The sequence below is a fragment of the Amphibalanus amphitrite genome, unplaced genomic scaffold (assembly GCF_019059575.1).
Source record: "Amphibalanus amphitrite isolate SeventyFive unplaced genomic scaffold, NRLGWU_Aamphi_draft 001459F_arrow, whole genome shotgun sequence".
Taxonomy (NCBI): Eukaryota; Metazoa; Arthropoda; class Thecostraca; order Balanomorpha; family Balanidae; genus Amphibalanus; species Amphibalanus amphitrite.
Genome location: NW_024882952.1, coordinates 10,668 through 38,369, shown reverse-complemented (window position 1 = coordinate 38,369; position 27,702 = coordinate 10,668). Strand labels below are relative to the sequence as shown.

The window sequence follows — 27,702 nt, the reverse complement described above, 5'->3', positions numbered from 1 at the left end:
CAGCCAGATTGAAGAGGGGGCCCAGGAGAGTGTCTGTGCAAATTTTGAAGAAAATCGTAGGGGCCGCCCCATTGGGCCCCAAATTTCAATTGGGTCCCGTGGGCCCCAGGTGGGCCCCATCGAAAAATGTTACTTGGGTTTTTTGTTTGGGAAATTACGCTCTTTCCAATGATGTGCATATTGCCGGGGTTGGTCGCGAAATTAGGGGCAATACTTAGAAAGGGCCTCTTTGGGGCCCTCTTTGGGCCCCTTCCTTTGGATTCCCCGGTAGGTTTCTTCAGCCAGATTGAAGAGGGGGCCCAGGAGAGTGTCTGCGCAAATTTTGAAGAAAATCGTAGGGGCCGCCCCATTGGGCCCCAAATTTCAATTGGGTCCCGTGGGCCCCAGAAGGGCCCCATCGAAAAATGTTACTTGGGTTTTTTGTTTGGGAAATTACGCTCTTTCCAATGATGTGCATATTGCCGGGGTTGGTCGCGAAATTAGGGGCAATACTTAGAAAGGGCCTCTTTGGGGCCCTCTTTGGGCCCCTTCCTTTGGATTCCCCGGTAGGTTTCTTCAGCCAGATTGAAGAGGGGGCCCAGGAGAGTGTCTGTGCAAATTTTGAAGAAAATCGTAGGGGCCGCCCCATTGGGCCCCAAATTTCAATTGGGTCCCGTGGGCCCCAGGTGGGCCCCATCGAAAAATGTTACTTGGGTTTTTGTTTGGGAAATTACGCTCTTTCCAATGATGTGCATATTGCCGGGGTTGGTTGCGAAATTAGGGGCAATACTTAGAAAGGGCCTCTTTGGGGCCCTCTTTGGGCCCCTTCCTTTGGATTCCCCGGTAGGTTTCTTCAGCCAGATTGAAGAGGGGGCCCAGGAGAGTGTCTGTGCAAATTTTGAAGAAAATCGTAGGGGCCGCCCCATTGGGCCCCAAATTTCAATTGGGTCCCGTGGGCCCCAGGTGGGCCCCATCGAAAAATTATACTTGGGTTTTTTGTTTGGGAAATTACGCTCTTTCCAATGATGTGCATATTGCCGGGGTTGGTCGCGAAATTAGAGGCATTACTTAGAAAGGGCCTCTTTGGGGCCCTCTTTGGGCCCCTTCCTTTGGATTCCCCGGTAGTTTTCTTCAGCCAGATTGAAGAGGGGGCCCAGGAGAGTGTCTGTGCAAATTTTGAAGAAAATCGTAGGGCCCGCCCCATTGGGCCCCAAATTTCAATTGGGTCCCGTGGGCCCCAGGTGGGCCCCATCGAAAAATGTTACTTGTGTTTTTTGTTTGGGAAATTACGCTCTTTCCAATGATGTGCATATTGCCGGGGTTGGTCGCGAAATTAGGGGCAATACTTAGAAAGGGCCTCTTTGGGGCCCTCTTTGGGCCCCTTCCTTTGGATTCCCCGGTAGGTTTCTTCAGCCAGATTAAAGAGGGGGCCCAGGAGAGTGTCTGTGCAAATTTTGAAGAAAATCGTAGGGGCCGCCCCAATGGGCCCCAAATTTCAATTGGGTCCCGTGGGCCCCAGGTGGGCCCCATCGAAAAATGTTACTTGGGTTTTTTGTTTGGGAAATTACGCTCTTTCCAATGATGTGCATATTGCCGGGGTTGGTCGCGAAATTAGGGGCAATACTTAGAAAGGGCCTCTTTGGGGCCCTCTTTGGGCCCCTTCCTTTGGATTCCCCGGTAGGTTTCTTCAGCCAGATTGAAGAGGGGGCCCAGGAGAGTGTCTGCGCAAATTTTGAAGAAAATCGTAGGGGCCGCCCCATTGGGCCCCAAATTTCAATTGGGTCCCGTGGGCCCCAGGTGGGCCCCATCGAAAAATGTTACTTGGGTTTTTTGTTTGGGAAATTACGCTCTTTCCAATGATGTGCATATTGCCGGGGTTGGTCGCGAAATTAGAGGCAATACTTAGAAAGGGCCTCTTTGGGGCCCTCTTTGGGCCCCTTCCTCTGGATTCCCCGGTAGGTTTCTTCAGCCAGATTGAAGAGGGGGCCCAGGAGAGTGTCTGTGCAAATTTTGAAGAAAATCGTAAGGGCCGCCCCATTGGGCCCCAAATTTCAATTGGGTCCCGTGGGCCCCAGGTGGGCCCCATCGAAAAATGTTACTTGGGTTTTTTGTTTGGGAAATTACGCTCTTTCCAATGATGTGCATATTGCTGGGGTTGGTGGCGAAATTAGGGGCAATACTTAGAAAGGGCCTCTTTGGGGCCCTCTTTGGGCCCCTTCCTTTGGATTCCCCGGTAGGTTTCTTCAGCCAGATTGAAGAGGGGGCCCAGGAGAGTGTCTGTGCAAATTTTGAAGAAAATCGTAGGGGCCGCCCCATTGGGCCCCAAATTTCAATTGGGTCCCGTGGGCCCCAGGTGGGCCCCATCGAAAAATGTTACTTGGGTTTTTTGTTTGGGAAATTACGCTCTTTCCAATGATGTGCATATTGCCGGGGTTGGTCGCGAAATTAGAGGCAATACTTAGAAAGGGCCTCTTTGGGGCCCTCTTTGGGCCCCTTCCTTTGGATTCCCCGGTAGTTTTCTTCAGCCAGATTGAAGAGGGGGCCCAGGAGAGTGTCTGTGCAAATTTTGAAGAAAATCGTAGAGGCCGCCCCATTGGGCCCCAAATTTCAATTGGGTCCCGTGGGCCCCAGGTGGGCCCCATCGAAAAATGTTACTTGTGTTTTTTGTTTGGGAAATTACGCTCTTTCCAATGATGTGCATATTGCCGGGGTTGGTCGCGAAATTAGGGGCAATACTTAGAAAGGGCCTCTTTGGGGCCCTCTTTGGGCCCCTTCCTTTGGATTCCCCGGTAGGTTTCTTCAGCCAGATTAAAGAGGGGGCCCAGGAGAGTGTCTGTGCAAATTTTGAAGAAAATCGTAGGGCCGCCCCATTGGGCCCCAAATTTCAATTGGGTCCCGTGGGCCCCAGGTGGGCCCCATCGAAAAATGTTACTTGGGTTTTTTGTTTGGGAAATTACGCTCTTTCCAATGATGTGCATATTGCCGGGGTTGGTCGCGAAATTAGGGGCAATACTTAGAAAGGGCCTCTTTGGGGCCCTCTTTGGGCCCCTTCCTTTGGATTCCCCGGTAGGTTTCTTCAGCCAGATTGAAGAGGGGGCCAGGAGAGTGTCTGCGCAAATTTTGAAGAAAATCGTAGGGGCCGCCCCATTGGGCCCCAAATTTCAATTGGGTCCCGTGGGCCCCAGGTGGGCCCCATCGAAAAATGTTACTTGGGTTTTTTGTTTGGGAAATTACGCTCTTTCCAATGTTGTGCATATTGCCGGGGTTGGTCGCGAAATTAGGGGCAATACTTAGAAAGGGCCTCTTTGGGGCCCTCTTTGGGCCCCTTCCTTTGGATTCCCCGGTAGGTTTCTTCAGCCAGATTGAAGAGGGGGCCCAGGAGAGTGTCTGTGCAAATTTTGAAGAAAATCGTAGGGGCCGCCCCATTGGGCCCCAAATTTCAATTGGGTCCCGTGGGCCCCAGGTGGGCCCCATCGAAAAATGTTACTTGGGTTTTTTGTTTGGGAAATTACGCTCTTTCCAATGATGTGCATATTGCTGGGGTTGGTCGCGAAATTAGGGGCAATACTTAGAAAGGGCCTCTTTGGGGCCCTCTTTGGGCCCCTTCCTTTGGATTCCCCGGTAGGTTTCTTCAGCCAGATTGAAGAGGGGGCCCAGGAGAGTGTCTGTGCAAATTTTGAAGAAAATCGTAGGGGCCGCCCCATTGGGCCCCAAATTTCAATTGGGTCCCGTGGGCCCCAGGTGGGCCCCATCGAAAAATGTTACTTAGGTTTTTTGTTTGGGAAATTACGCTCTTTCCAATGATGTGCATATTGCCGGGGTTGGTCGCGAAATTAGGGGCAATACTTAGAAAGGGCCTCTTTGGGGCCCTCTTTGGGCCACTCCCTTTGGATTCCCCGGTAGGTTTCTTCAGCCAGATTGAAGAGGGGGCCCAGGAGAGTGTCTGTGCAAATTTTGAAGAAAATCGTAGGGGCCGCCCCATTGGGCCCCAAATTTCAATTGGGTCCCGTGGGCCCCAGGTGGGCCCCATCGAAAAATGTTACTTGGGTTTTTTGTTTGGGAAATTACGCTCTTTCCAATGATGTGCATATTGCCGGGGTTGGTCGCGAAATTAGAGGCAATACTTAGAAAGGGCCTCTTTGGGGCCCTCTTTGGGCCCCTTCCTTTGGATTCCCCGGTAGTTTTCTTCAGCCAGATTGAAGAGGGGGCCCAGGAGAGTGTCTGTGCAAATTTTGAAGAAAATCGTAGGGGCCGCCCCATTGGGCCCCAAATTTCAATTGGGTCCCGTGGGCCCCAGGTGGGCCCCATCGAAAAATGTTACTTGTGTTTTTTGTTTGGGAAATTACGCTCTTTCCAATGATGTGCATATTGCCGGGGTTGGTCGCGAAATTAGGGGCAATACTTAGAAAGGGCCTCTTTGGGGCCCTCTTTGGGCCCCTTCCTTTGGATTCCCCGGTAGGTTTCTTCAGCCAGATTAAAGAGGGGGCCCAGGAGAGTGTCTGTGCAAATTTTGAAGAAAATCGTAGGGGCCGCCCCATTGGGCCCCAAATTTCAATTGGGTCCCGTGGGCCCCAGGTGGGCCCCATCGAAAAATGTTACTTGGGTTTTTTGTTTGGGAAATTACGCTCTTTCCAATGATGTGCATATTGCCGGGGTTGGTCGCGAATTAGGGGCAATACTTAGAAAGGGCCTCTTTGGGGCCCTCTTTGGGCCCCTTCCTTTGGATTCCCCGGTAGGTTTCTTCAGCCAGATTGAAGAGGGGGCCCAGGAGAGTGTCTGCGCAAATTTTGAAGAAAATCGTAGGGGCCGCCCCATTGGGCCCCAAATTTCAATTGGGTCCCGTGGGCCCCAGGTGGGCCCCATCGAAAAATGTTACTTGGGTTTTTTGTTTGGGAAATTACGCTCTTTCCAATGATGTGCATATTGCCGGGGTTGGTCGCGAAATTAGAGGCAATACTTAGAAAGGGCCTCTTTGGGGCCCTCTTTGGGCCCCTTCCTCTGGATTCCCCGGTAGGTTTCTTCAGCCAGATTGAAGAAGGGGCCCAGGAGAGTGTCTGTGCAAATTTTGAAGAAAATCGTAGGGGCCGCCCAATTGGGCCCCAAATTTCAATTGGGTCCCGTGGGCCCCAGGTGGGCCCCATCGAAAAATGTTACTTGGGTTTTTTGTTTGGGAAATTACGCTCTTTCCAATGATGTGCATATTGCCGGGGTTGGTCGCGAAATTAGGGGCAATACTTAGAAAGGGCCTCTTTGGGGCCCTCTTTGGGCCCCTTCCTTTGGATTCCCCGGTAGGTTTCTTCAGCCAGATTGAAGAGGGGGCCCAGGAGAGTGTCTGTGCAAATTTTGAAGAAAATCGTAGGGGCCGCCCCATTGGGCCCTAAATTTCAATTGGGTCCCGTGGGCCCCAGGTGGGCCCCATCGAAAAATGTTACTTGGGTTTTTTGTTTGGGAAATTACGCTCTTTCCAATGATGTGCATATTGCCGGGGTTGGTCGCGAAATTAGGGGCAATACTTAGAAAGGGCCTCTTTGGGGCCCTCTTTGGGCCCCTTCCTTTGGATTCCCCGGTAGGTTTCTTCAGCCAGATTGAAGAGGGGGCCCAGGAGAGTGTCTGCGCAAATTTTGAAGAAAATCGTAGGGGCCGCCCCATTGGGCCCCAAATTTCAATTGGGTCCCGTGGGCCCCAGGTGGGCCCCATCGAAAAATGTTACTTGGGTTTTTTGTTTGGGAAATTACGCTCTTTCCAATGTTGTGCATATTGCCGGGGTTGGTCGCGAAATTAGGGGCAATACTTAGAAAGGGCCTCTTTGGGGCCCTCTTTGGGCCCCTTCCTTTGGATTCCCCGGTAGGTTTCTTCAGCCAGATTGAAGAGGGGGCCCAGGAGAGTGTCTGCGCAAATTTTGAAGAAAATCGTAGGGGCCGCCCCATTGGGCCCCAAATTTCAATTGGGTCCCGTGGGCCCCAGGTGGGCCCCATCGAAAAATGTTACTTGTGTTTTTTGTTTGGGAAATTACGCTCTTTCCAATGATGTGCATATTGCCGGGGTTGGTCGCGAAATTAGGGGCAATACTTAGAAAGGGCCTCTTTGGGGCCCTCTTTGGGCCCCTTCCTTTGGATTCCCCGGTAGGTTTCTTCAGCCAGATTGAAGAGGGGGCCCAGGAGAGTGTCTGTGCAAATTTTGAAGAAAATCGTAAGGGCCGCCCCATTGGGCCCCAAATTTCAATTGGGTCCCGTTGGCCCCAGGTGGGCCCCATCGAAAAATGTTACTTGGGTTTTTTGTTTGGGAAATTACGCTCTTTCCAATGATGTGCATATTGCTGGGGTTGGTGGCGAAATTAGGGGCAATACTTAGAAAGGGCCTCTTTGGGGCCCTCTTTGGGCCCCTTCCTTTGGATTCCCCGGTAGGTTTCTTCAGCCAGATTGAAGAGGGGGCCCAGGAGAGTGTCTGTGCAAATTTTGAAGAAAATCGTAGGGGCCGCCCCATTGGGCCCCAAATTTCAATTGGGTCCCGTGGGCCCCAGGTGGGCCCCATCGAAAAATGTTACTTGGGTTTTTTGTTTGGGAAATTACGCTCTTTCCAATGATGTGCATATTGCCGGGGTTGGTCGCGAAATTAGAGGCAATACTTAGAAAGGGCCTCTTTGGGGCCCTCTTTGGGCCCCTTCCTTTGGATTCCCCGGTAGTTTTCTTCAGCCAGATTGAAGAGGGGGCCCAGGAGAGTGTCTGTGCAAATTTTGAAGAAAATCGTAGGGGCCGCCCCATTGGGCCCCAAATTTCAATTGGGTCCCGTGGGCCCCAGGTGGGCCCCATCGAAAAATGTTACTTGTGTTTTTTGTTTGGGAAATTACGCTCTTTCCAATGATGTGCATATTGCCGGGGTTGGTCGCGAAATTAGGGGCAATACTTAGAAAGGGCCTCTTTGGGGCCCTCTTTGGGCCCCTTCCTTTGGATTCCCCGGTAGGTTTCTTCAGCCAGATTAAAGAGGGGGCCCAGGAGAGTGTCTGTGCAAATTTTGAAGAAAATCGTAGGGGCCGCCCCATTGGGCCCCAAATTTCAATTGGGTCCCGTGGGCCCCAGGTGGGCCCCATCGAAAAATGTTACTTGGGTTTTTTGTTTGGGAAATTACGCTCTTTCCAATGATGTGCATATTGCCGGGGTTGGTCGCGAAATTAGGGGCAATACTTAGAAAGGGCCTCTTTGGGGCCCTCTTTGGGCCCCTTCCTTTGGATTCCCCGGTAGGTTTCTTCAGCCAGATTGAAGAGGGGGCCAGGAGAGTGTCTGCGCAAATTTTGAAGAAAATCGTAGGGGCCGCCCCATTGGGCCCCAAATTTCAATTGGGTCCCGTGGGCCCCAGGTGGGCCCCATCGAAAAATGTTACTTGGGTTTTTTGTTTGGGAAATTACGCTCTTTCCAATGTTGTGCATATTGCCGGGGTTGGTCGCGAAATTAGGGGCAATACTTAGAAAGGGCCTCTTTGGGGCCCTCTTTGGGCCCCTTCCTTTGGATTCCCCGGTAGGTTTCTTCAGCCAGATTGAAGAGGGGGCCCAGGAGAGTGTCTGTGCAAATTTTGAAGAAAATCGTAGGGGCCGCCCCATTGGGCCCCAAATTTCAATTGGGTCCCGTGGGCCCCAGGTGGGCCCCATCGAAAAATGTTACTTGGGTTTTTTGTTTGGGAAATTACGCTCTTTCCAATGATGTGCATATTGCTGGGGTTGGTCGCGAAATTAGGGGCAATACTTAGAAAGGGCCTCTTTGGGGCCCTCTTTGGGCCCCTTCCTTTGGATTCCCCGGTAGGTTTCTTCAGCCAGATTGAAGAGGGGGCCCAGGAGAGTGTCTGTGCAAATTTTGAAGAAAATCGTAGGGGCCGCCCCATTGGGCCCCAAATTTCAATTGGGTCCCGTAGGCCCCAGGTGGGCCCCATCGAAAAATGTTACTTAGGTTTTTTGTTTGGGAAATTACGCTCTTTCCAATGATGTGCATATTGCCGGGGTTGGTCGCGAAATTAGGGGCAATACTTAGAAAGGGCCTCTTTGGGGCCCTCTTTGGGCCACTCCCTTTGGATTCCCCGGTAGGTTTCTTCAGCCAGATTGAAGAGGGGGCCCAGGAGAGTGTCTGTGCAAATTTTGAAGAAAATCGTAGGGGCCGCCCCATTGGGCCCCAAATTTCAATTGGGTCCCGTGGGCCCCAGGTGGGCCCCATCGAAAAATGTTACTTGGGTTTTTTGTTTGGAAAATTACGCTCTTTCCAATGATGTGCATATTGCCGGGGTTGGTCGCGAAATTAGAGGCAATACTTAGAAAGGGCCTCTTTGGGGCCCTCTTTGGGCCCCTTCCTTTGGATTCCCCGGTAGTTTTCTTCAGCCAGATTGAAGAGGGGGCCCAGGAGAGTGTCTGTGCAAATTTTGAAGAAAATCGTAGGGGCCGCCCCATTGGGCCCCAAATTTCAATTGGGTCCCGTGGGCCCCAGGTGGGCCCCATCGAAAAATGTTACTTGTGTTTTTTGTTTGGGAAATTACGCTCTTTCCAATGATGTGCATATTGCCGGGGTTGGTCGCGAAATTAGGGGCAATACTTAGAAAGGGCCTCTTTGGGGCCCTCTTTGGGCCCCTTCCTTTGGATTCCCCGGTAGGTTTCTTCAGCCAGATTAAAGAGGGGGCCCAGGAGAGTGTCTGTGCAAATTTTGAAGAAAATCGTAGGGGCCGCCCCATTGGGCCCCAAATTTCAATTGGGTCCCGTGGGCCCCAGGTGGGCCCCATCGAAAAATGTTACATGGGTTTTTTGTTTGGGAAATTACGCTCTTTCCAATGATGTGCATATTGCCGGGGTTGGTCGCGAAATTAGGGGCAATACTTAGAAAGGGCCTCTTTGGGGCCCTCTTTGGGCCCCTTCCTTTGGATTCCCCGGTAGGTTTCTTCAGCCAGATTGAAGAGGGGGCCCAGGAGAGTGTCTGCGCAAATTTTGAAGAAAATCGTAGGGGCCGCCCCATTGGGCCCCAAATTTCAATTGGGTCCCGTGGGCCCCAGGTGGGCCCCATCGAAAAATGTTACTTGGGTTTTTTGTTTGGGAAATTACGCTCTTTCCAATGATGTGCATATTGCTGGATTTTGTCGATGTTATAGGCCTGAAATTGTTGCAAACGTTTATTTATGCCCCGAGGGCATACTCCCGGGCCCATATATTTGAAGCTGTTTTGTTCGGTTCAGGGGGGCGCTAGCCCCCTAAATTTGGTACCGTTGCACGTAAAATTTTGTCCTCTTTCGAATGACGTGCATTTTTAGCTGTTTTGACGGCTAGAAGTAGGGTTTTCAAAGTTCGTCGATTGTGCCCTGAGGGCATACTGTTTTTTGGGATTTGTGGCCCCCCTGATGGATTCCCCGCATTTTGGCACTAGGATTTTCGATAGAGGACACCATTCTGCACCTCTCCACCAAAATTCAGCGAAATCGTAGGGGCCGTCGATCCCTGCTGAATCCCTGCTGAACCCCTGCTGAATCCCTGCTAACTTCCGTTACATGAAACGGCTCTCCTCCAAGCTCATCCAACCTCATCCGAGATTTTTTGGGAGGAGCGACGGGAACAGGCCCATAGTGTGTGTGGGGGGGCGGCGTTGAATTTCAATTCTACATCAATATCAATTCAAACTGAAAAACGTGGGTTTGGTTTTGCTGGGATTACTACAGTGCATACAATTTGTATTTAGAACAAGCTGTGGATATTGATATTTTATTCAACACAATTTTTCAGCATCATGTAAATTCCTGAGTTCATCATGTTACACCCATTTTGATTTCATTTTAGCGTATTGCTTAAATTTTTGTATTTCTGTAATATTCAGTCATGTCAAGGTGGGTCAGTTAGTTTAAATCATGAGTTAAGGCGCTGCAAATGTCAGATCCACTGGTAATCTCACGGAAAGCCCCAGCTTCAAGCAGTCAGGTCAGCTTTTGCCATTCGTGTGGTTAACGACTGGAATGGACTGTCGGCTGGATTGTAGACTCTCCTTCGCTGAACATAGGGCCTGTTCCAGCACCTCCAGTAGAAATTCTTGACTGGAGGCTCTACCAGAGGTTTCACTGGAGGCGCTGGAACGCAATCTGGAGATTTCTGGAGATTGGCATCACAGCAGTGCTGCCAGATGGAGAAGGCTGTAATCCTCCAGATCAGTTACAAAAATCCTCCAGATTCCTCCAAATCCCATTGGCGGATCCAGATAGGCGGTCTTGGACGCTGCGGGAGGGCATATCTCCGAAAAGGTTTCTCCAAATTCTAAAAACTCATCGGATTTCGATTCCTTTCGCACTGCTGTGTAGTTTAAAAGATGCTTTTTTTATAATAAAAGTTGTTTAGTTTTCGTTTTATCCTTGAAAAAAAAAACGAAAATTTTCTTCGATTTTGGACGCTGCAGGAGGGGGGGGGGGAATTTGCGCCAAATGTCCCCCTTTGATCCGCCAGTAGTTCGGTACCTTCAAAAACATATGGTACAATCGTACACGAAATAGGAACAAATAGTCACCATGATATTCGTGGATATAGCTACAGACTGAGACATTCCAGTCTCACGGTGATAAAGGGCAGTGATATATCCTAACGGGTAGGGTGAAGCTGGGCAGGAAAATGTCTTTTGAGTCTTGAACGCGTTGTATTTTTCCATGAAATTGAATATATTAATCGGGTGACAAATCCTCCAGATTTTCCTCCAGAATCAAAAATCCTCCAAATGCGAAATTTGTCCGCAAATAGAGTTCAAAATCCTCCAGATTTGCGGAAATCCTCCAAATCTGGCAGCACTGCATCACAGATACCCAAAGAATGACGATTGTTCTCTCTTGAAACGCAAAATTTGTTTTCAATTTTATTAAGAAAGATTAACAAAATTATAGCAATATAATTTTATTTATATTCAAGTTGTAAAATAATCAGTCCTTTGTTTACATTCGTGATTGTCACATGTGCGCCATAATTGTAGACCAGAGCCTCCAGAGAAATTTGGACCTCACAAATCTCTGGAGGCTACTGGAGGTTTCTGGAGCTTTGGCGAGAGCTTTCTGGAGCTTTCTGGAGGCGCTGGAACGCTCTCTGGAGGATTCTAGAGCTTTCTGGAGCTTTCTGGAGGTTTCTGGAGGCGCTGGAACAGGCCCATATTCGAAAGCCGTCTGGATGCCCACTGGGCTCCGCTTCAGTATCTGGTGCCTGTCACCGACTGAGTTGAGTCAGAACGGAACACATGAGTTCGATGAGAGCTTGACCTCAAGGCTTTAGTGCCTTACATATCCCGATCACTTTAAAAAGGTACACACCATTTTAAATCTGCCACTTATCAGCAGGGACACAGGCACAGCCAAGGTGGGGCCACAGGACCATGCCCCCCCCCCCATTGAAGGTGAAAAATAAAATAAAGTAGAAGTAATTACTAAAAACAGCAGGACCACACACACAACCAAAAATAGTGGACCAAATCGGAGGAGTTTTCCTTTTTTGGAGGGGGTACCTACAACACTAGGCCGCAACCTGTGGCCCCTCCCTGGGCAAGAATCTGGCTACGTGCCTGACTGATCATTATAAATGATATAGAATGGCAAACTAGTGAAGGTTTTTTCCCAAGAAGTTGTAAAAATATGAAAAATAATAAATAATAACAAATTATTGTGATGTTATCACAGTACCTAATTTATATTTTTCAGCAATGGCACAAGGTTTTACTTCTTCTGCTGAATTCAGTACCTACCTTACCAACTCACCATCAATCACATTGCATTGAAGTCAAACCTGGTAATGACTGCAAGCACTGTTTTGCAGTTGTTTGCCAGCAATGTACTTTGTCAACTTTAACTCTATAAAGGGTGTATTTCATGGTCATTTAACTCGCCTTGCCTTTTCAGATGGACAAAGACATGAATCTGATCAAGTCACCAGACTTGATTAACCTAAATGACACAGATACAGATGCTGAAATACAGTACAAGGTAAGCAGCACAGCAGATTTGTAGCTGTCATTTGCTCAAATGTTCATTCCTATCCTATTTGTTCAAGTAGGTGCTAGAAGCTGAATCAGAGCATAAGTCACAAGACAACCCCCGCCACTGTCTCGATGGAGAGCTGCAATGCTTTTTTTCCAAGGCATTCTCGTCCACACAAAATAGTTTACATCAGCATGGTTGGAGAATGGTAAGGAACTGTGGATGTTCAGACACCGCAAATCCGCTGCCCCAAAGCACTGGCTTAACTCTAGGGCCACAATTGACAGCAGGGTCTCTCGCGCTAGGGCGACGAATTAGCGGGGCGCAAACAGATGGATCGTCCCCTTCTCCGTCCGCTGCCGAGTCTGGACGCGAACAACGGGGCCGCCCCCTCACCCGTACCTGACTAGTATTCCCCGTTTCCGCAGAGTCTGGACGCCACCAATGGGGACGCCACGGCGGACACGGACGAGCCGCGGCTCTCGGGCGACTCGCCCTCGGCCTCTTCCCCGGCCAGCGACTCGCCCAAGCCGTCCCGACAGGGACACGTGCACTGGAGGACCGCCCGTGAGTGGGACGGCGACCCGCCGGGGCAGGGGAGGGCGCAGTGCTCATTTCCCGACCATCCGGACCCAAAGACCGTTTTTGGCGTGAGATGCACGCCTGGTAATGCGGGGTGAAAAAAGGGTTTCGTCTTTGTTCCGGCTTCTCGGCCCGTGAAAAATAATCAACTGAAACGGCTCGCTTGAGTGAGCACCTAGATACTGGTTCTTGCCAACCGACCTCTAGAACATTTGTGATATCGTGAATATCGTCTTTCATAAATGGTGATTATAATGTCTAGTAGCTGATGTGATGCCAGTTGCTGTTACAACCCTTGCACTGCTGACCCCCCGGTCCGTCGCTGGTTCAGACTCTGACGAGCACCATCAGCTGACGTCCCCTTCTCTCCCCCCCCCCCCCTCAACTCCGGTAAGACTCTAACGGGCATTGCCCTCAATCGGTCAGACTCTGACGAGCACCGCCAGCTGACGTTCCCCTCGTCTTCGGGTCAGACTCTGACGTACTCTGACTCCTCAGATTCTGACGTAACCTCCTCTCCTCCTTCTCTGACTCCTCAGACTCTGACGAGCACCGCCAGCTGCTGGCCACTGAGGGTGCTCGGTGGCCAGCTGCTCCCCCCCCCCTTCTCTGACTCCTCAGACTCTGACGTAACCTCCTCCCCCTTCTCTGACTCCTCAGACTCTGACGTAACCTCCCCGCCCCCTTCTCTGACTCCTCAGACTCTGACGTAACCTCCCCCCTTCTCTGACTCCTCAGACTCTGACGTAACCTCCCCCCTTCTCTGACTCCTCAGACTCTGACGTAACCTCCCCCTTCTCTGACTCCTCAGATTCTGACGTAACCTCCCCCCCCCCCTCCTCTGACTCCTCAGACTCTGACGAGCACCGCCAGCTGCTGGCCACCGAGGGCGAGTCGTCCGACCGGCACTCGTCCGAGGACGAGGAGGACGAGGTGGACGTGTGGACGGTGACAGCCGAGCAGCGCCAGTACTACGTGCAGCAGTTCGTCACTCTGCAGCCCGACACCACCGCCCTGCTGCCCGGACACACCGCCAAGGCCTTCTTCGAGAAGAGCAAACTGCCCGTCACGGCGCTCAGCAAAATATGGTGTGTAGGGGAGCGTGGTGTACTGTAGGGCATGGTGGGTGTGGTTCGACACCCAGCGACTGCCTGGGCTGGCTGGTTAGCTGTGCGACGTAGAGACGCCAAAGTCTGGCAATTTGGTCACTTTCTTTACCGATAGACGTGCATTGCTCACTGACGCGGTTCTGTGCGGCCACTGGGCAGCAGTAGCTGTCCCCTGCCGCCGCTGGCCTCACTGACAGTCCTTTGCCACCGCTCCTCGGCTGCTCAGGAACCTGTCGGACGTCACCCGGGACGGCTGCCTGTGTCTGGAGGAGTTCGTCACCGCCATGCACCTGGTGGTGCTGCGACGGAACCGGATCGAGGTGCCCGACCAGCTGCCGCCCCAGCTGGTGCCAAAGGTCCGTCCCAGCTCCAGGCTCCCCGCTCACCTGTAGGTTGTGGTGGCCAGTTCTGTGTAGGCGAGCTTCTCACCAGTGTCTCATTGTGTGTGGACACCCGTAATGATGGTAGTGGGGGGGGGGGTGCACTGTGCTGTGATTTCTTTCTGCCCAATGATGATTGATAATGCCATGTTTTGTGTCGTGTCGAGCAACGTTGTGCTGTTGAATTGTATTGTGGTAAGCATTGCCATGCATTGTTCACAAAAGCATACGCAAGTCGGTAACTTCCGATACTCTACGATGAACAATTGTACATGTTTGCTGCCAGCGTGTGACCGCTGGTGTACTGACTCGGTGGTTATTTGCCAGATATCGCCGGCTGCTGCGGCGGTGGCGGCGGTCCCGCGGACAGCCGAGGCGCCTCCGCCCGCGCCCGTCACCACCGCCCCCGCCCCCGCCCCTGCCCCCGCGCCTGCCGCCCCCGCCGCCCCTGCCGCCGCTCCTCCTCCGCCAGTCGCCACCGCCGCGCCCGGCCAGCTCACGTCACCAAAGGGCAAGGAGGTGAGAACGCATTATCTGCTGCATCTCTGACTCTCTCATAGTGCATATTCTCCGCAATGCCTCTGTTGTATTTACTCTTGCGGACTTTGTCGTGGACAGAGACCCATCGCCGTTCTGTTCCTTTTCACAGTGGACAAAGTTTGTGGAGTCGCCGATGAGCAACATCTCGTCACCGGGAATCAAGCCTGTCAACTTCGACTTTCACAAATCGGCTGTCGAGCAGGTATTTGTGTGTTGTGGTTTTCACTGGCAATGTTGTCGTCTTTCCGCTGCTGTGTTTGGTCTCGTGTTGGTGCTGCGTTTCTGTCCGCGCTGACGCCCGTCGCGTGCCCTCAGAACCCGCAGATCCTCCACCCGGTGGCGGTGAAGGGCACGCGAGAGGAGCACCCGGCCGGCCGGCCGACGGCCGACTCCGACTCCGAGCTCTCTGACGGTGTAGACGCCCCGGCGCCGCCGCCCCCGCCGCCGCCGGCCGCGCTCGCCGGGCGGCCCACCGCGCGGAAGGCGCTCAGACACTGTGAGTGGGGCACAGAGGGGCTGGCGGGCGGTCAGCGGGGACTGCCGAGCAGGGCAGTGACGGTCGAGGGTGCAGACAGGCCAGCGGCCGTCCGGCCCAGGTCTCACTGTTATTGATTATCCTATTAAAGGTGCCGTTTGATGGACCCCGGGCGGAGCGGTGGCCCGGCCGTGGCCGTTATGGCGTGGGTCGGCCGGCGAGGGGGCGGCGCCCGGTGTGTGTGTCCGTCTGTCGGTCGCCGAGGGGTCAGCTGGGTCAATGGCCGTCCAACACGGCACCGGGCGTGGCCGTCCAAGGGAGGGGGGTACTGTTTCAGGAACAGCCCCGCTGTATTGGACACTTGGGCAAAACTACACGCTTTTCGAATGGGGTGCCTCGCGTCTACGGTGTTTATAATTGCGTCTTGTTTATTTATATATCTGTATCACTACATTCAGCGACGTGTTTATATTATGAGTAAGCGATACTTGTGCGCTGCTCACCCCTATGTCGTTTCACCAGCTCGACGGCCCGACCCCATTCACCCTCACTGACCCCTGCCCCGCTGTCCGTCCGTCGGCAGGCAGCTCGGGTCCGCACGCGCTGGGCGACTCGGCCTCCTCAGGCCCCACCAGTCTGCCGGTGCTGGCGCAGACGGCGCCCACGCTGCCCAGTCGGCTGGCACAGCCGGCGCCGCCGCCGCCGCCGCCGCGGCCCGGCCACACCGGCCACGCGCGCAGCAGCTCCCTGGACCTGAGCTGCGTGCCGCCCGTGGTGCCGCCGCGTAGCTCACCGGCCGACGTGAGTGGTGCCGCACTGGGGGGATAGCGGGGTGGTCTGCAGTGGTGAGGGGTGTCGTCATTGTCGATCGACCAGCGCGAGCACTGAACAGCAAAAGTGTTTTTTTTTTCATATCGAACCCTTTATGAGCAGCCACCAAGGCACTGTGGTCCGCCCCGTAAACGCTTGGTTTCATGATTTGGTTTGACTGGTATGGTTGAAGATTGTTACATGCCAGGGACACTTAACCCTCGCCCGCACATGCCATTTTCCCATCCTAGAACGCACATGGGGGGGGGGGGGGTGGTTGCCACCACCCCCGCGCCATTTCGTTCCTGTTGGAGATAGAGCTTAGCAGTAAAGACCAAAAAGATTCTTTGGGAAGAGACGAATCCAATGATACCCAGTTTTACCTTCTCAGGTCAGTCATTGACCTTCCAGGTCAGGTCAAACTAAAAAATGTTGCTGTTTTGGGTCACCGTTGGATATCAAGTGCGCTGCTTATCAAATACCGATGACGATGCTGTTTTCTGGTGCCAAGCCAGCTAGAACCTCTTTGTCACACTATCCGACCAGAATTTTGCTGCTGAGGTCATTTCAGGTCAAGTTAGGTCAAGGTCAATTATATGTGTTTGTATGTCTGTGTGTGTCTGTGTGTATACTGATGTGTGCACCGATTGTTTTTGGGTCCATATCACATGAAATCATGATCTGAGAAGCTTTTACCAAAAATGCAGTCAAAAAACTTCACAAAAAGTAAATTCAGCTTGCCTAAAACGCAATTATCTTAGATGACCTAGGTTGACCTTGACCCTGACCTTGACCCCTGTACATCGTCGAACAACATGTTCCATGATAGGTGGGAGGTAAGACTGGCAAAAAAGGCCGAAATCAGGGTGTCAAAAGCTCACAAGGCCCATGGCAAACGCAAGATGTTGAGAATTGGCCATTTGGGTCATGACATGACCTGAAAAACAAGGTCATATCTCCAAAACCAAAAATCACAGAAACTTGAAATTTTCAGTGGACATCAAGAAAGGATAGACAAGCAGCTATACGAAAAATCAGCCTTCTAGCTCTAAAAATGTTGAGTGCAGAGCAGAAAGACTGCCTGGGGGGGGGGGGTGGCAACCACCCCCCCCCCCCATGTGCGGGCGAGGGTTAATCTGACGTATCGTGCATTTATATGAAAAAGTGGCTCAATTGTTTGCGTTGTTATGCTGTCTTGGTGTACGGTTGCTGAGCATGGTGGGGCGTTATGACATATTCTGACCCGATATCCCGTATCGTGTGTCCCGCAGGCGGCGGCGGCGGCGGCGGCGCGGGGCAGCCAGAGGCCGGCGCCGGCCACAGCCGACCCTTCGGCAGGGTTTGCCGACTTCAGTCAGTTCGAGGAGCCCTCAGCGCCCGACATCAGCCGCGTCAGACAGGGCGCCTTCGAGGTCTACAAAAAGCCAGGTCCGTGCGCGTGGGCGGGATGTGTTGATCCAGGACTCAATAAAATGCCAGGCATAGGATAGAACAGCCTACTTGTGCAATAACAATTATAACAAAGCAGTCCGACTTAATGCTAAATGAATGAGCTTTTTCTAGCCACACGGACATATCTCACCCTTCAGACGTCGCAGAGACGATAGGCCGTGCACTTTATCAGCGCTGCCGAGGAGAGCCGTCCTCACGACCTGCACCAGCCGCCGTGGACTTCAGCACAGCTGAAAATTTGGTGTACAACGAGCCTTTCTCTATGGCTGAGCTCACGTCTGCCATCAGCTCGTTGCGCAGCGTCTCAGAAGGTCCGGATGCTGTCCACAACGACATGCTCCGTCATCTCCCAGCAGTTGCCCTCGAGGCGCTGCTAGCAACCTTCAATTCGCTTTGGGAGACTGGCACTTTCCCTGAGACCTGGCGGGAAGCCACTATCATTCCTATCTTGAAGGCTGGCAAGTCGGGACATGACCCTCTCCATTATCGGCCCATCTCTCTCACATCTTCGCTATCAAAGCTGATGGAGAAGATGGTCAATGTGCGTCTTAGCTGGTTTCTGGAACATCATGGTGTTTTTACAAACGCCCAGTGCGGTTTTAGAAAGCACCGCAGCCCTGTTGACCACATTTTAGCCCTTGACACCGAGATACGCACCTGTTTACTGAAAAGAAGCACCTTGGAGCACTTTTCTTTGATATTGAGGCGGCCTATGATACAGTCTTACGACACAGCATACTTTCCAAAGTATATAAGTACGGCATACGCGGCCGGATGGGCCTCTTTATCAAGAATTTTTTATCGGGTCGTCGGTTTAAAGTCCGAGTTGGCAGTGATTTCTCGAGCAGTTTTACCCAGGAGAACGGAGTTCCCCAGGGTGAGGTGCTCAGTGTGGCGTTGTTCGCGGTGGCAATCAATAACATCGTCGACGACCTCCCGGTCTCCATCGGGAGATCGCTTTTTGTCGACGATTTTGCCATCTGGTTTGCTGCTTCAAGCGCTCGACACGCGGCTAGACAGCTGCAGCTCGCCGTAACACGTTTGGAGAGGTGGAGCGGTAAGAATGGTCTTCGTTTTTCCACAGCGAAGACCGTGGCAATGCACTTTTGCCGCCGACGTTGTGACGACCTAGCTTTGGGAATCAAGCTCTGCGGACAGTTGATTCCCACTCGGCCGGTGGCGAAATTTCTTGGGATTTATTTTGACGGTCGCTCGACGTATAAGGAACATTTTAGAACGCTTCGGGAACGGTGTTTTAAATCCCTGAACGTTTTAAAATGTGTTGCTCGCACATCTTATGGTGCGGACCGCAGGACCCTTCTTCTCCTGTACCGATCGATAGTTCGGTCGAAGCTGGATTACGCTTCTTTTGTCTACGATTCAGCGAGCCAATCCAGCAAAAAGGTCCTCGACGCAGTCCATCATGCTGCAATCCGTGTCGCCACCGGAGCATTCCGCACCTCGCCCAGCAGCAGCCTTCTTGCTGAGGCGCACGAGCCGCCTCTATCCCTACGCCGCCAGATGCTTGGGATGCGCTACGCGCTGAAACTGCGTCAGTTCCCGACGCATCCGACGTACCCGTACGTCTTCTCCACCTACTACACTCGACTTGACAGAGCGCGACAATCGCTCTGCTTTGGAGCGCGCATGAGAGGTCTCTTCTCCGCAGCCAACATAGGTTTACGTGTCGTACGACGTAGCTGGGGTACGTCCTCTCCGCCTTGGAAACACGCAAAACCTCAAGTAGATCTCTCACTCTCCGAAGTTAAGAAGGATGACCTGCTGCCTTGTGAGGCGCGAGTCAGGGCCTTGCAACACATCGTCTCGTACGATGGTTTTAACACCGTTTTTACAGACGGATCAAAAACGCCTGAGGGAGTGGGATGTGCTTTTATCGCAGGTCGCGATAGCCGCTCATTCTCTCTACCTTCTTTTGCCTCGGTGTTTTCGTCTGAGCTAGTCGCCATCGAGAAGGCTCTGTGTTTTATCGAGGTGTCGGACGGCCTTTCTTACTCGATTTTATCGGACTCCTTAAGTAGCCTTTTGGCGTTACGGAGTTTTAATCCAGTTGACCCGATCGTTCAAGACATTTTAGCTCGACTTCAGTCAGTGGAACCAAGATTACTTTGTGGAACAATCGGGAAAATTTGTTCAGTTCTGCTGGATTCCCAGCCACGTCGGCATACACGGCAACGAGCTGGCAGATGCGGCCGCGAGGCGCGCGGCCGCAGCCTCCTGCACTCGACGTCTGCCATTGCCGGCGCGTGACCTTTATTCGGCTGTGCGATCTTTCATTCTCTCTGAGTGGCAGGCAGAGTGGAGCCTACGTGGAGGCGGAAAGCTCCGTGAGGTGAAGCCGACTTTGGAGCCATGGAGGTCTTGCTTGCAAGACAACCGGTCCAACGAGGTGATCTTGTGCAGGCTCCGAATCGGCCATACATATGCCACGCATGGCCACCTCCTCCGCGGAGACGAGCAGGCCATTTGCAACGGCTGTTCTGCGCCTCTTACCGTCGCTCACGTGCTCTTATCTTGTCCACTTTTAGAACCAGACCGGACACGCTACCTCGGCCGCATCGCTCCGGGTACCACTGTCCGCCACCTGCTGGGTGACGAGTCACCCTGGGTTTTATCTGGCAACATCTTTTCCTTTATCCGTGCAGTCAAATTCCAAGCGATTTACTCGACCTACCTGACCCAAATCCTCTCTAGTCTCCTTGTCTAGTCAGTTGTCTATTACCACGCTCTTGCGTTGTTTTATTTTACCCTGTCTTTTTTATAAAGTCTTTTACTTTCTAGTCTTGATATCTAGAAAGTCTCTTCTTTTAAAACACTTGTTTTACTAGCGCGGCGTTATGGGCGCAAAATGACCTTTGCAGTCGACGCGCCCTAAAGCCCCAATAAACAACAACAACAATCCCCTATTTGCTTTTCTGGAATCGTTTTTTATTAATTCGACGGTCGCATATTTATGTCCATCGAGGTTTTGTGAAATGATTAGGTACGGGACAGTTCCACTGGGTCTTGGATGACTGAAAGCCACGCTCCGGTCGATGATCGAACCGCAGCAGTGTCGGATCACATCCGGGGTGTGACAGACGGTAGCTTTGTCGCTCTCAGTCTCCCTCGTGTCTTATAATTGTGTTGAACACTCATCCGTGGCGCGTCTCACCCCACTCATGCCGCTCACTTACCCCCCAGTGCCGTGGACTGTGAAGTGCCCCCCGTAACGTGTCCACTGTCCAGTCCCCCGTAACGCCTCCCGAGTCTGACCGTGCGGCGCCCTGTCTCCGATAGCGGCAGCAGCAGCAGCGGCGGCGGCGGGGGCGACGGGCGGCGCCAGTCCGGCCGGCAGTCGACACGGCTCCGGCGGCGACCACGCCCCCTCTGCCACCGAGCCACGCCCCTCGCGGCCGGCGCCACACCCGCACCTCGAGTCGCCCGTCATCAGCCCGGGCCGACTCGCCAAAATGACGCCGCAGGAGCTGATGGCAGTCAGGTGAACAAACTTATCGGGCAGTGCTCTCTTCGGTAGCAGTGGATTTTTGGACGATTTGTCGGATGCACAATCTTTCGGTTGAACATGCCGAACCGAAATTAATTTAGATTCTCTAGATTGTCATGCAGACATTCTTATGCTCTATCTTGGTCAAGTTTGATGGTTGTGTTCGTGAAGTCGTCAGTTCGGTTATTTGCTGCCACGTTCCCACCGTGTTTTGGTCCCGTGATATCCTATCGGTCTGCCGACTCAGTGACCGGTCTGACCCGCCCCGTCCCCCCAGGCTCGTGGAGCCGCGAGGCGCTGGTGCTGGTGCTGCGGTGCTGTGTCTCTGACCCGCCCCGTCTCCCGCAGCTCGTGGAGCCGCGAGTCGTTGGTGCTGCGGTGCTGTGTCTCTGACCCTCCTTCCCGTCCCCCGCAGCTCGTGGAGCCGCGAGTCTCTGCTGCTGGTACTGCGCGCGCAGCGGGAGCGGACTGCCACGCTGGCGGCCGTCACCGCCGAGCTGAATCAGGAGCTGGCAGAGACGGTGGAGGAGCGCACCTCGCTGGAGCTGCAGCTCGACCACATGCGGCCCGACAATGACTGACCGGGCCGCCGCGCCGTCTGAGGAGGCCCGGCCGGCCGCGGCGCGCCGCCCGACAGCGACCGACGGCAGTGGGACGCGTCGGTCCATTCCAGACAGGCGGAGTGGCGGCAGGGGACTGCGTGTCGCTGGTGTATGTGTGTGTACTGGAGAGGACAGCGGGCTGTTGTGGGCGCATTTTTTCGGAGTGTTTATTCGACGTTGTCATGTCGGGATGCTTCCTGGGCGGGCGGTGGTGGCCAGTCAGCCGGTGGGACTCAGTGGGGTCGCTGTGGGCAGTCGACTGCCGCTGCCCAGTGACGGTGAGCCAGCCTCGGGGTGCGCCTAGGCCGGCCGAGGGTTGGCCGCTCGCGGCTGGCGCCGGGAGCTCTCGCCGCGTGTCGCCAGTCGCCGTTTGTTTACCGCTTGGACGCTCGTCCAGCTATGTTAATATGGTCGAACCAAATATATCTACATTATTCAGCTATACGGCGAATGATGGATATTTTGTCAGATGACGCTTTTATTTAATACGATATATGTCTGGTACCGGCGGTGATTGCCGTGAATATCATGCGTGGTAGCGTCAGTGGTGCCGTGCGTGGCCTGGGTGCGACGTACCCTTTGCACACTACTGGGTCAATATTTTTAGAGTTGTTCCCACGTCGCTGCTAAGTGAAAAATATACACAATGACAAGATATCGGTGTTTGATCCATCCTTTGGTACACGTGTGGCGTGTGTTTCATGTCAGGCGATCGCAGCCAATCGCACATTGGCTTTTACTTCGTAAGGCGTTGTATCAATGATGCACGAGCAGCCGGAAGGCTTCCGAAAAAGTGACAGAAATGCATGTATCGGGACAGTCCAAAAACCACTAGCATACCGTATACAATTTTTATGCCGTAATAACGTGGTACTGAGGCAACAAGCCACATGGCCAGAAACGGACATAAAACACGCCAGGATCACAGTCACATCACTCACGGTGACTATGAATACATCACAAACATCACTATTGCATCCATTGCGTATCCATGCATCATATTGCGAAACATTACAAGCCAACTAGAGACACTCATCCGTCCCTGCCCAGTGCCGCAGCGCATCTCGCTCGACAGCCGGCAACTGGCGGCCCTTGATCCACTGAGCGCGGCCGGTGACCTAACCTATCACTCTGGTCAGTTGGCGGCCAGTCGCAGCTGGTGACCTTGGAGCCACTGAGCGCAGCCGGTGACCTGAACCGTCACTCGGCAACCAGCCGCAGTTAGTGACCTGACCTGTCAAAGGCCGGTGAGCTGATCCGTCACTCAGCGGCTGGTTGCTGACCAGACGTGGCCGGTGATATGACATGTCAGTCGGCGGCCAGTCGCAGCTGATGGCCTTGGAGCCACTGAGCGCGGCCGGTGACCTGACCCGTCACTGGGCAGCCAGTGGGCTGGTAGCGACTGAGCCGTGCGCGGCCGGTCAGGGCTGACGCGTCAGTCGGCGGCCAGTCGCAGCTGGTGACCTTTGAGCCACTGGGCACGGCCGGCGCGCGGTCGCAGCACCTCTTTCCCGCCGAGGAGGGGCCGCAGGGCCGGCGGCACGGCCACCGTGCCGTCCCGCTGCTGTCCGGTCTCGACCAGAGCGAGCAGGGTGCGCGGCGCCGCGCAGGCCGTGCCGTTGACGGTGTGCAGCCGGCGGCCGGCGCAGTCGCGCACGGCCAGCCGCCGGCTCTGGTAGTCGGTACAGTCGCTGGCGCTGCTCACCTCGCCGTACATCCGCCGGCCCGGCATCCACGCCTCGATGTCGTACTTGCGGTAGGCCGGCGCGCCTGCAGAAGGAAAATCAGTCGGTCAGTGGCAGAGGGACAGGGAGTTGCACGGGAACTACATATTGTAATTGCACAATTGCTAAAATATAAATGTGAACGCCTGTGTTGATTGTCCACGGTGAGTTACCGCGAAAACTTGTCAGACGTTATAGCACCAGCGGCTTTCTAAAGAATTTCACAATCACGATTGTTTGGCAACCAATAACGGGCTCACCACATTCAATGAAACCAGCAGCAATTGCAAAGCAAACTACAAGCTGCGTTCATGGAATCGTTATTCATCACCGCTGTGAAACCACTAACCCAGTTCGTGTGGCGGCATATCGTAGACGATAAAGTGCAGTCCGAGGTCGGTGAAGATGCTCTCCTGGATGGCGACAAACTCGTCGAGCAGGGCGCCGGACACGGCCGTATCTGCCGCGCACACGCCGAACATCTCCACCTTAGTGAACTGGTGGACCCTGCGGAACACAGAGACGGACACCGGTCAGAGACTGACACACAGGTGCCTGGCACAGCGGCGAGTCGCCAGTGTGGTGCGCTCGAAAATGAACAGCGCAAGGAAATAAATAATTTGATGCACGAAACAGTTATGTAAAGAAGGGAAGTTTTAAAAAATTGCGTTTGCCTCTTCTCATGGGACACGAATAAATAAACAAAATATTGACATACAATAAACAGCAATAAAAGTAAATCAAGAGTGGCCGTCAACTCTTTCTGAAAAAAAAAAAAATACGAGGAACTTCAGAAAATATGAAGGCAAGCACAGCCGACCAGTGTTGGTGCGGTTTCCAGAGCCCTCGCCTCACAGTGCGCTCGCCGTTACCTGTAGATGCCCGACTCGCTCTCCAGGTTGGAGACCTCTGGTCGGAAACAGCGCGAGACGGCGGCTAGCCGGAGCGGCAGCCGGTCAGCAGGCAGTCGGCGGCCGGCCACCAGAGCGCCCAGCGCCATCTCGGCCGTCCCAGACAGACACACGTCGCCGTGATGTGATTCGTCCAGAGAGTATACCTGCCGGGGGGGGGGGGAGAAGGTGTGGTCAGTGGAACGGAGGGGAAGAGGAGGGTTAGTGGAGCACAGGCACACGTCGCCGTGATGTGACTCGTCCAGAGAGCATACCTATTACCTGCCGGGGAGGGAGACAGTCAGAGGGACAGATTAGGAGGAGAGGGGGTCAGTGACACGAAGAGTGGAGACACGTCGCCGCACTGCACCTCGTCCAGATAGCATACCTATTACCTGCCGGGGAGGGAGACAGTCAGAGGGACAGATTAGGAGGAGAGGGGGTCAGTGACACGAAGAGTGGAGACACGTCGCCGCACTGCACCTCGTCCAGAGAGCATACCTATTACCTGCCGGGGAGGGAGACAGTCAGAGGGACAGATTAGGAGGAGAGGGGGTCAGTGACACGAAGAGTGGAGACACGTCGCCGTACTGCACCTCGTCCAGAGAGCATACCTATTACCTGCCGGGGAGGGAGACAGTCAGAGGGACAGATTAGGAGGAGAGGGGGTCAGTGACACGAAGAGTGGAGACACGTCGCCGTACTGCACCTCGTCCAGAGAGCATACCTATTACCTGCCGGGGAGGGAGACGGTCAGGGGGACAAAGGGGAGAGGGGTCAGTGGATCGGGAACACACCTCGCCGTGCTGTGGCTCGTCCAGAGAGTACGCCTGCCGGGACGAGTGCAGACATACGGGATGGCGACAGCCACTCGGCAGACATCACAGGGGGCGCTGGGAAAACGGTTAACATCGATGTTCGTGGTGGTTGAAAATCTGCAGCAGTAATGGTGCCAACTGGTTCGGAGTTCAGACGGATGCCAACGCTTATCATAGTCCTATCGCCGTGCACAGAGACACCGAGGTAGCACGGAGCTGCTTGGTCAGTGTGGGGAGGACAGCCATCTGGTGTCGTGGGGGAAGGGCTCACCATGGTCCTGTCGCCGTGCACGGACACACCGCACGCCTCCAGGACGGAGCTGTTGAGCAGGTCCGGCACCGACACCAGCTGGAAGCCGGCGGAGAGCAGCCGGCGCAGCGCGAACCGGACCAGCGCCGCCTCCAGCTCGGCCAGCTCGTGCTTCAGGTACTGCCGGAGGGGGGTGACGACCTCGGTCACCTGGTGTTGTCACAGTCATCGCAGGGAGGCCGGCAGGCGAGGCTAATGTGTCTGTTTCAGTGCTCCACGGTTACCTAATAAATACGAGATGGAGCATATTCAGTCCTCACCTAGTGGATAGAAGCCTGCACACCGGCTTTTCCACCAGGCATCGTGATTTTTCCAATACATAATTGGCAATAAGTAATAACGAGTTGTGTGTTAAACCGTGCCAAATGCAAGAGGTGCTCTGCTTGAATATCTACACCCGATAGCACAGTTGACTCAAGACACTCAGGGCACAAAAGATGTGCCCATGTAATCTATGTATGTCGTCCTAACACCTCATTACTCCCAGCGCCTCTTCCATCCTCTGCCACTTACATACGTCCTGCTGCCGGTCAGCAGGCCCAGGTTCTCCATCCTGAACATGTTGAGCTTCTCGGCGCGGTGCCGGAAGTCCTTCACGGGGAAGTCGAAGTGGGGCTTCTGGCCGACGGTTTTGACAGGGACCATCTGCTGTGGCTCGGCGCCGGGCCGGTCGGGCCGGGTGTGGTTGGGCAGCCGCAGCGCCTCCTCACTGAGCTGGCGCAGCAGCTCGGCCCGGCCGGCCGGCGGCGCGGCACGGTACTGCGCGTGCAGCTGCTGCACGCGGCGCACGTCGCCGACGCCCTTGCGGCGCTGCACGTCGGCGGCGATGGCGGCGGCGTTCTGGGCGCAGAGCAGGTAGGGCCAGTCGAGGTCGGCGGCCGGCCGCTCGCCCGGGTGGAACAGCTCGCTGTCGGCGGCGGCCGCAGAGGCGGCGGTGCAGCAGCGGCGCCACCAGCGGCGGCCCAGCCAGCCAGCCGGCACTGGGCCCTGCGGGCGGAGCACCGCCAAGCGCAGCGGCCACGTCATCACCTGCAGGGAGAGCCACCAGACAGGTCACCCACAGACCACAGCCCCGCCACGTGCAGCCACGTCATCACCTGCAGGGAGAGCCACCAGACAGGTCACCCACAGACTACAGTCAGGTGCACAGATGCAGGACAGATGGTTTAGGAAAATGACTTAGATCAGCATCTGGAAACTGCCTACCATTCCAGCGTTTCATAGAATATAATGTCTTTATGTGGGCATCATCAGTGAGAATCTTTTATCTAACCCTCGCCTGGCCAGGGAACATCAAAATTCCCAATGCTTATTGGGCGTTTTCCAAGCAAGGTTTATGAATTACGAGTCTCAGCTCTCAACATCGTGCAATCTTCACTTTCACTACCTCCAAATATTGATTTTATCTACTCTGAATATCTCCATATTTACCATGAAATATACTTACCTGGCTACCATAATTTCAGAATGGCCTTCGTACAATCAAGAACACATTGATGTGTGCTGAACTGCTGATAAGTGATATACTATTTTTGCTATAAATATTAAAATATTTACAATAGCTATAGGTAGATGAATTAACACTAATGTGAGTAATGTCTGAACTGGGACAGATGGGAAATGTGACCAAATATTGATAGGTAGGCATGCCAAAAGCTAAGCACTTTAAGTCTATTTTAACAGCTCAAAGTGACCATGAATTAAGAAATATTGGCATTAGTAGAGCAAACATCACACAAAGGTTTTCCAATGAGAAGAGAAGAGGCGCTGTAGGTTCGTAGGTTGTAGTCTCCTTGGTTAGAAAACTTTCATGTGACATCTGCTCTACTAATACTGAAATGTTCAGCAGGACATAGAGAAACAGGAGATCTGTTATGTCAATATTGAAATTAAGGTTGCCTACTATAATCAGATTGTTTTCTTACTTGCTTCCTGGTTCCCTCAGCTCAACCTCAGCTTATGCAGCGATATCAATATTGGTTGCTTTTCAACCCGATTTTCAGGAAAATGGTGTCGTTAAGTTTCAAACTGAAAAACGAAAAAAATGGTATCCCTTTAAAAAAATCAAATAAGCTCAAAAATTGCAGGCGCGCAGCCCGCAAGAAAGGCCATCGCGTCATGTTTGAAGCATAGGCGCAATAAATGCAGCACTATTCTGCTCTATTCCACTGCAAGACGCTTGAATGGGCGGAGTTTATTTTACAATAGCTCATTTATTCATTTCAATTTGTCTCTGTATTGCAATGCGGTGAACTTACTTGGCATTGCTAAGCCGTAAAGAGCAAGTAAGCAATGTGGTACGCTTTAACATCCATTCATACAGGGACAAAACTGAAAACTTTTGAACCACCACCTCTGCGGCCATTATACACAGGAATTCTTCTTCTTCTTCTTCTTCTTCTTCTTCTTCTTCTTCTTCTTCTTCTTCTTCTTCTTCTTCTTCTTCTTCTTCTTCTTCTTCTTCTTCTTCTTCTTCTTCTTCTTCTTCTTCTTCTTCTTCTTCTTCTTTTCTTCTTCTTCTTCTTCTTCTTCTTCTTCTTCTTCTTCTTCTTCTTCTTCTTCTTCTTCTTC

At 53.2% G+C, this 27,702-nt stretch overlaps 2 protein-coding genes across 2 annotated transcripts; one reads left to right on the top strand and one right to left on the bottom strand.

The window, feature by feature from the left end:
* Positions 1–11,857: 11,857 nt before the first annotated feature.
* LOC122373204 (ralBP1-associated Eps domain-containing protein 1-like) lies at positions 11,858–22,044 on the top strand. Its single transcript, XM_043351047.1, has 12 exons — positions 11,858–11,940; positions 12,363–12,501; positions 13,370–13,604; positions 13,852–13,981; positions 14,444–14,524; positions 14,655–14,747; positions 14,861–14,959; positions 15,011–15,041; positions 15,604–15,821; positions 17,129–17,258; positions 20,580–20,781; positions 21,203–22,044. The coding sequence occupies exons 1-12, from the start codon at positions 11,869–11,871 to the stop codon at positions 21,366–21,368; spliced, it is 1,596 nt and encodes a 531-aa protein (XP_043206982.1). The 5' UTR covers positions 11,858–11,868; the 3' UTR covers positions 21,369–22,044.
* A 182-nt stretch (positions 22,045–22,226) lies between these two features.
* On the bottom strand, positions 22,227–27,251 carry LOC122373210 (serine--tRNA ligase, mitochondrial-like). Its single transcript, XM_043351059.1, has 6 exons — positions 27,057–27,251; positions 25,645–26,160; positions 25,093–25,251; positions 23,986–24,170; positions 23,463–23,620; positions 22,227–23,159 (listed from the first exon to the last, which is right to left on the bottom strand). The coding sequence occupies exons 2-6, from the start codon at positions 26,155–26,157 to the stop codon at positions 22,825–22,827; spliced, it is 1,350 nt and encodes a 449-aa protein (XP_043206994.1). The 5' UTR covers positions 26,158–26,160; positions 27,057–27,251; the 3' UTR covers positions 22,227–22,824.
* Between the last annotated feature and the right edge of the window lie 451 nt (positions 27,252–27,702).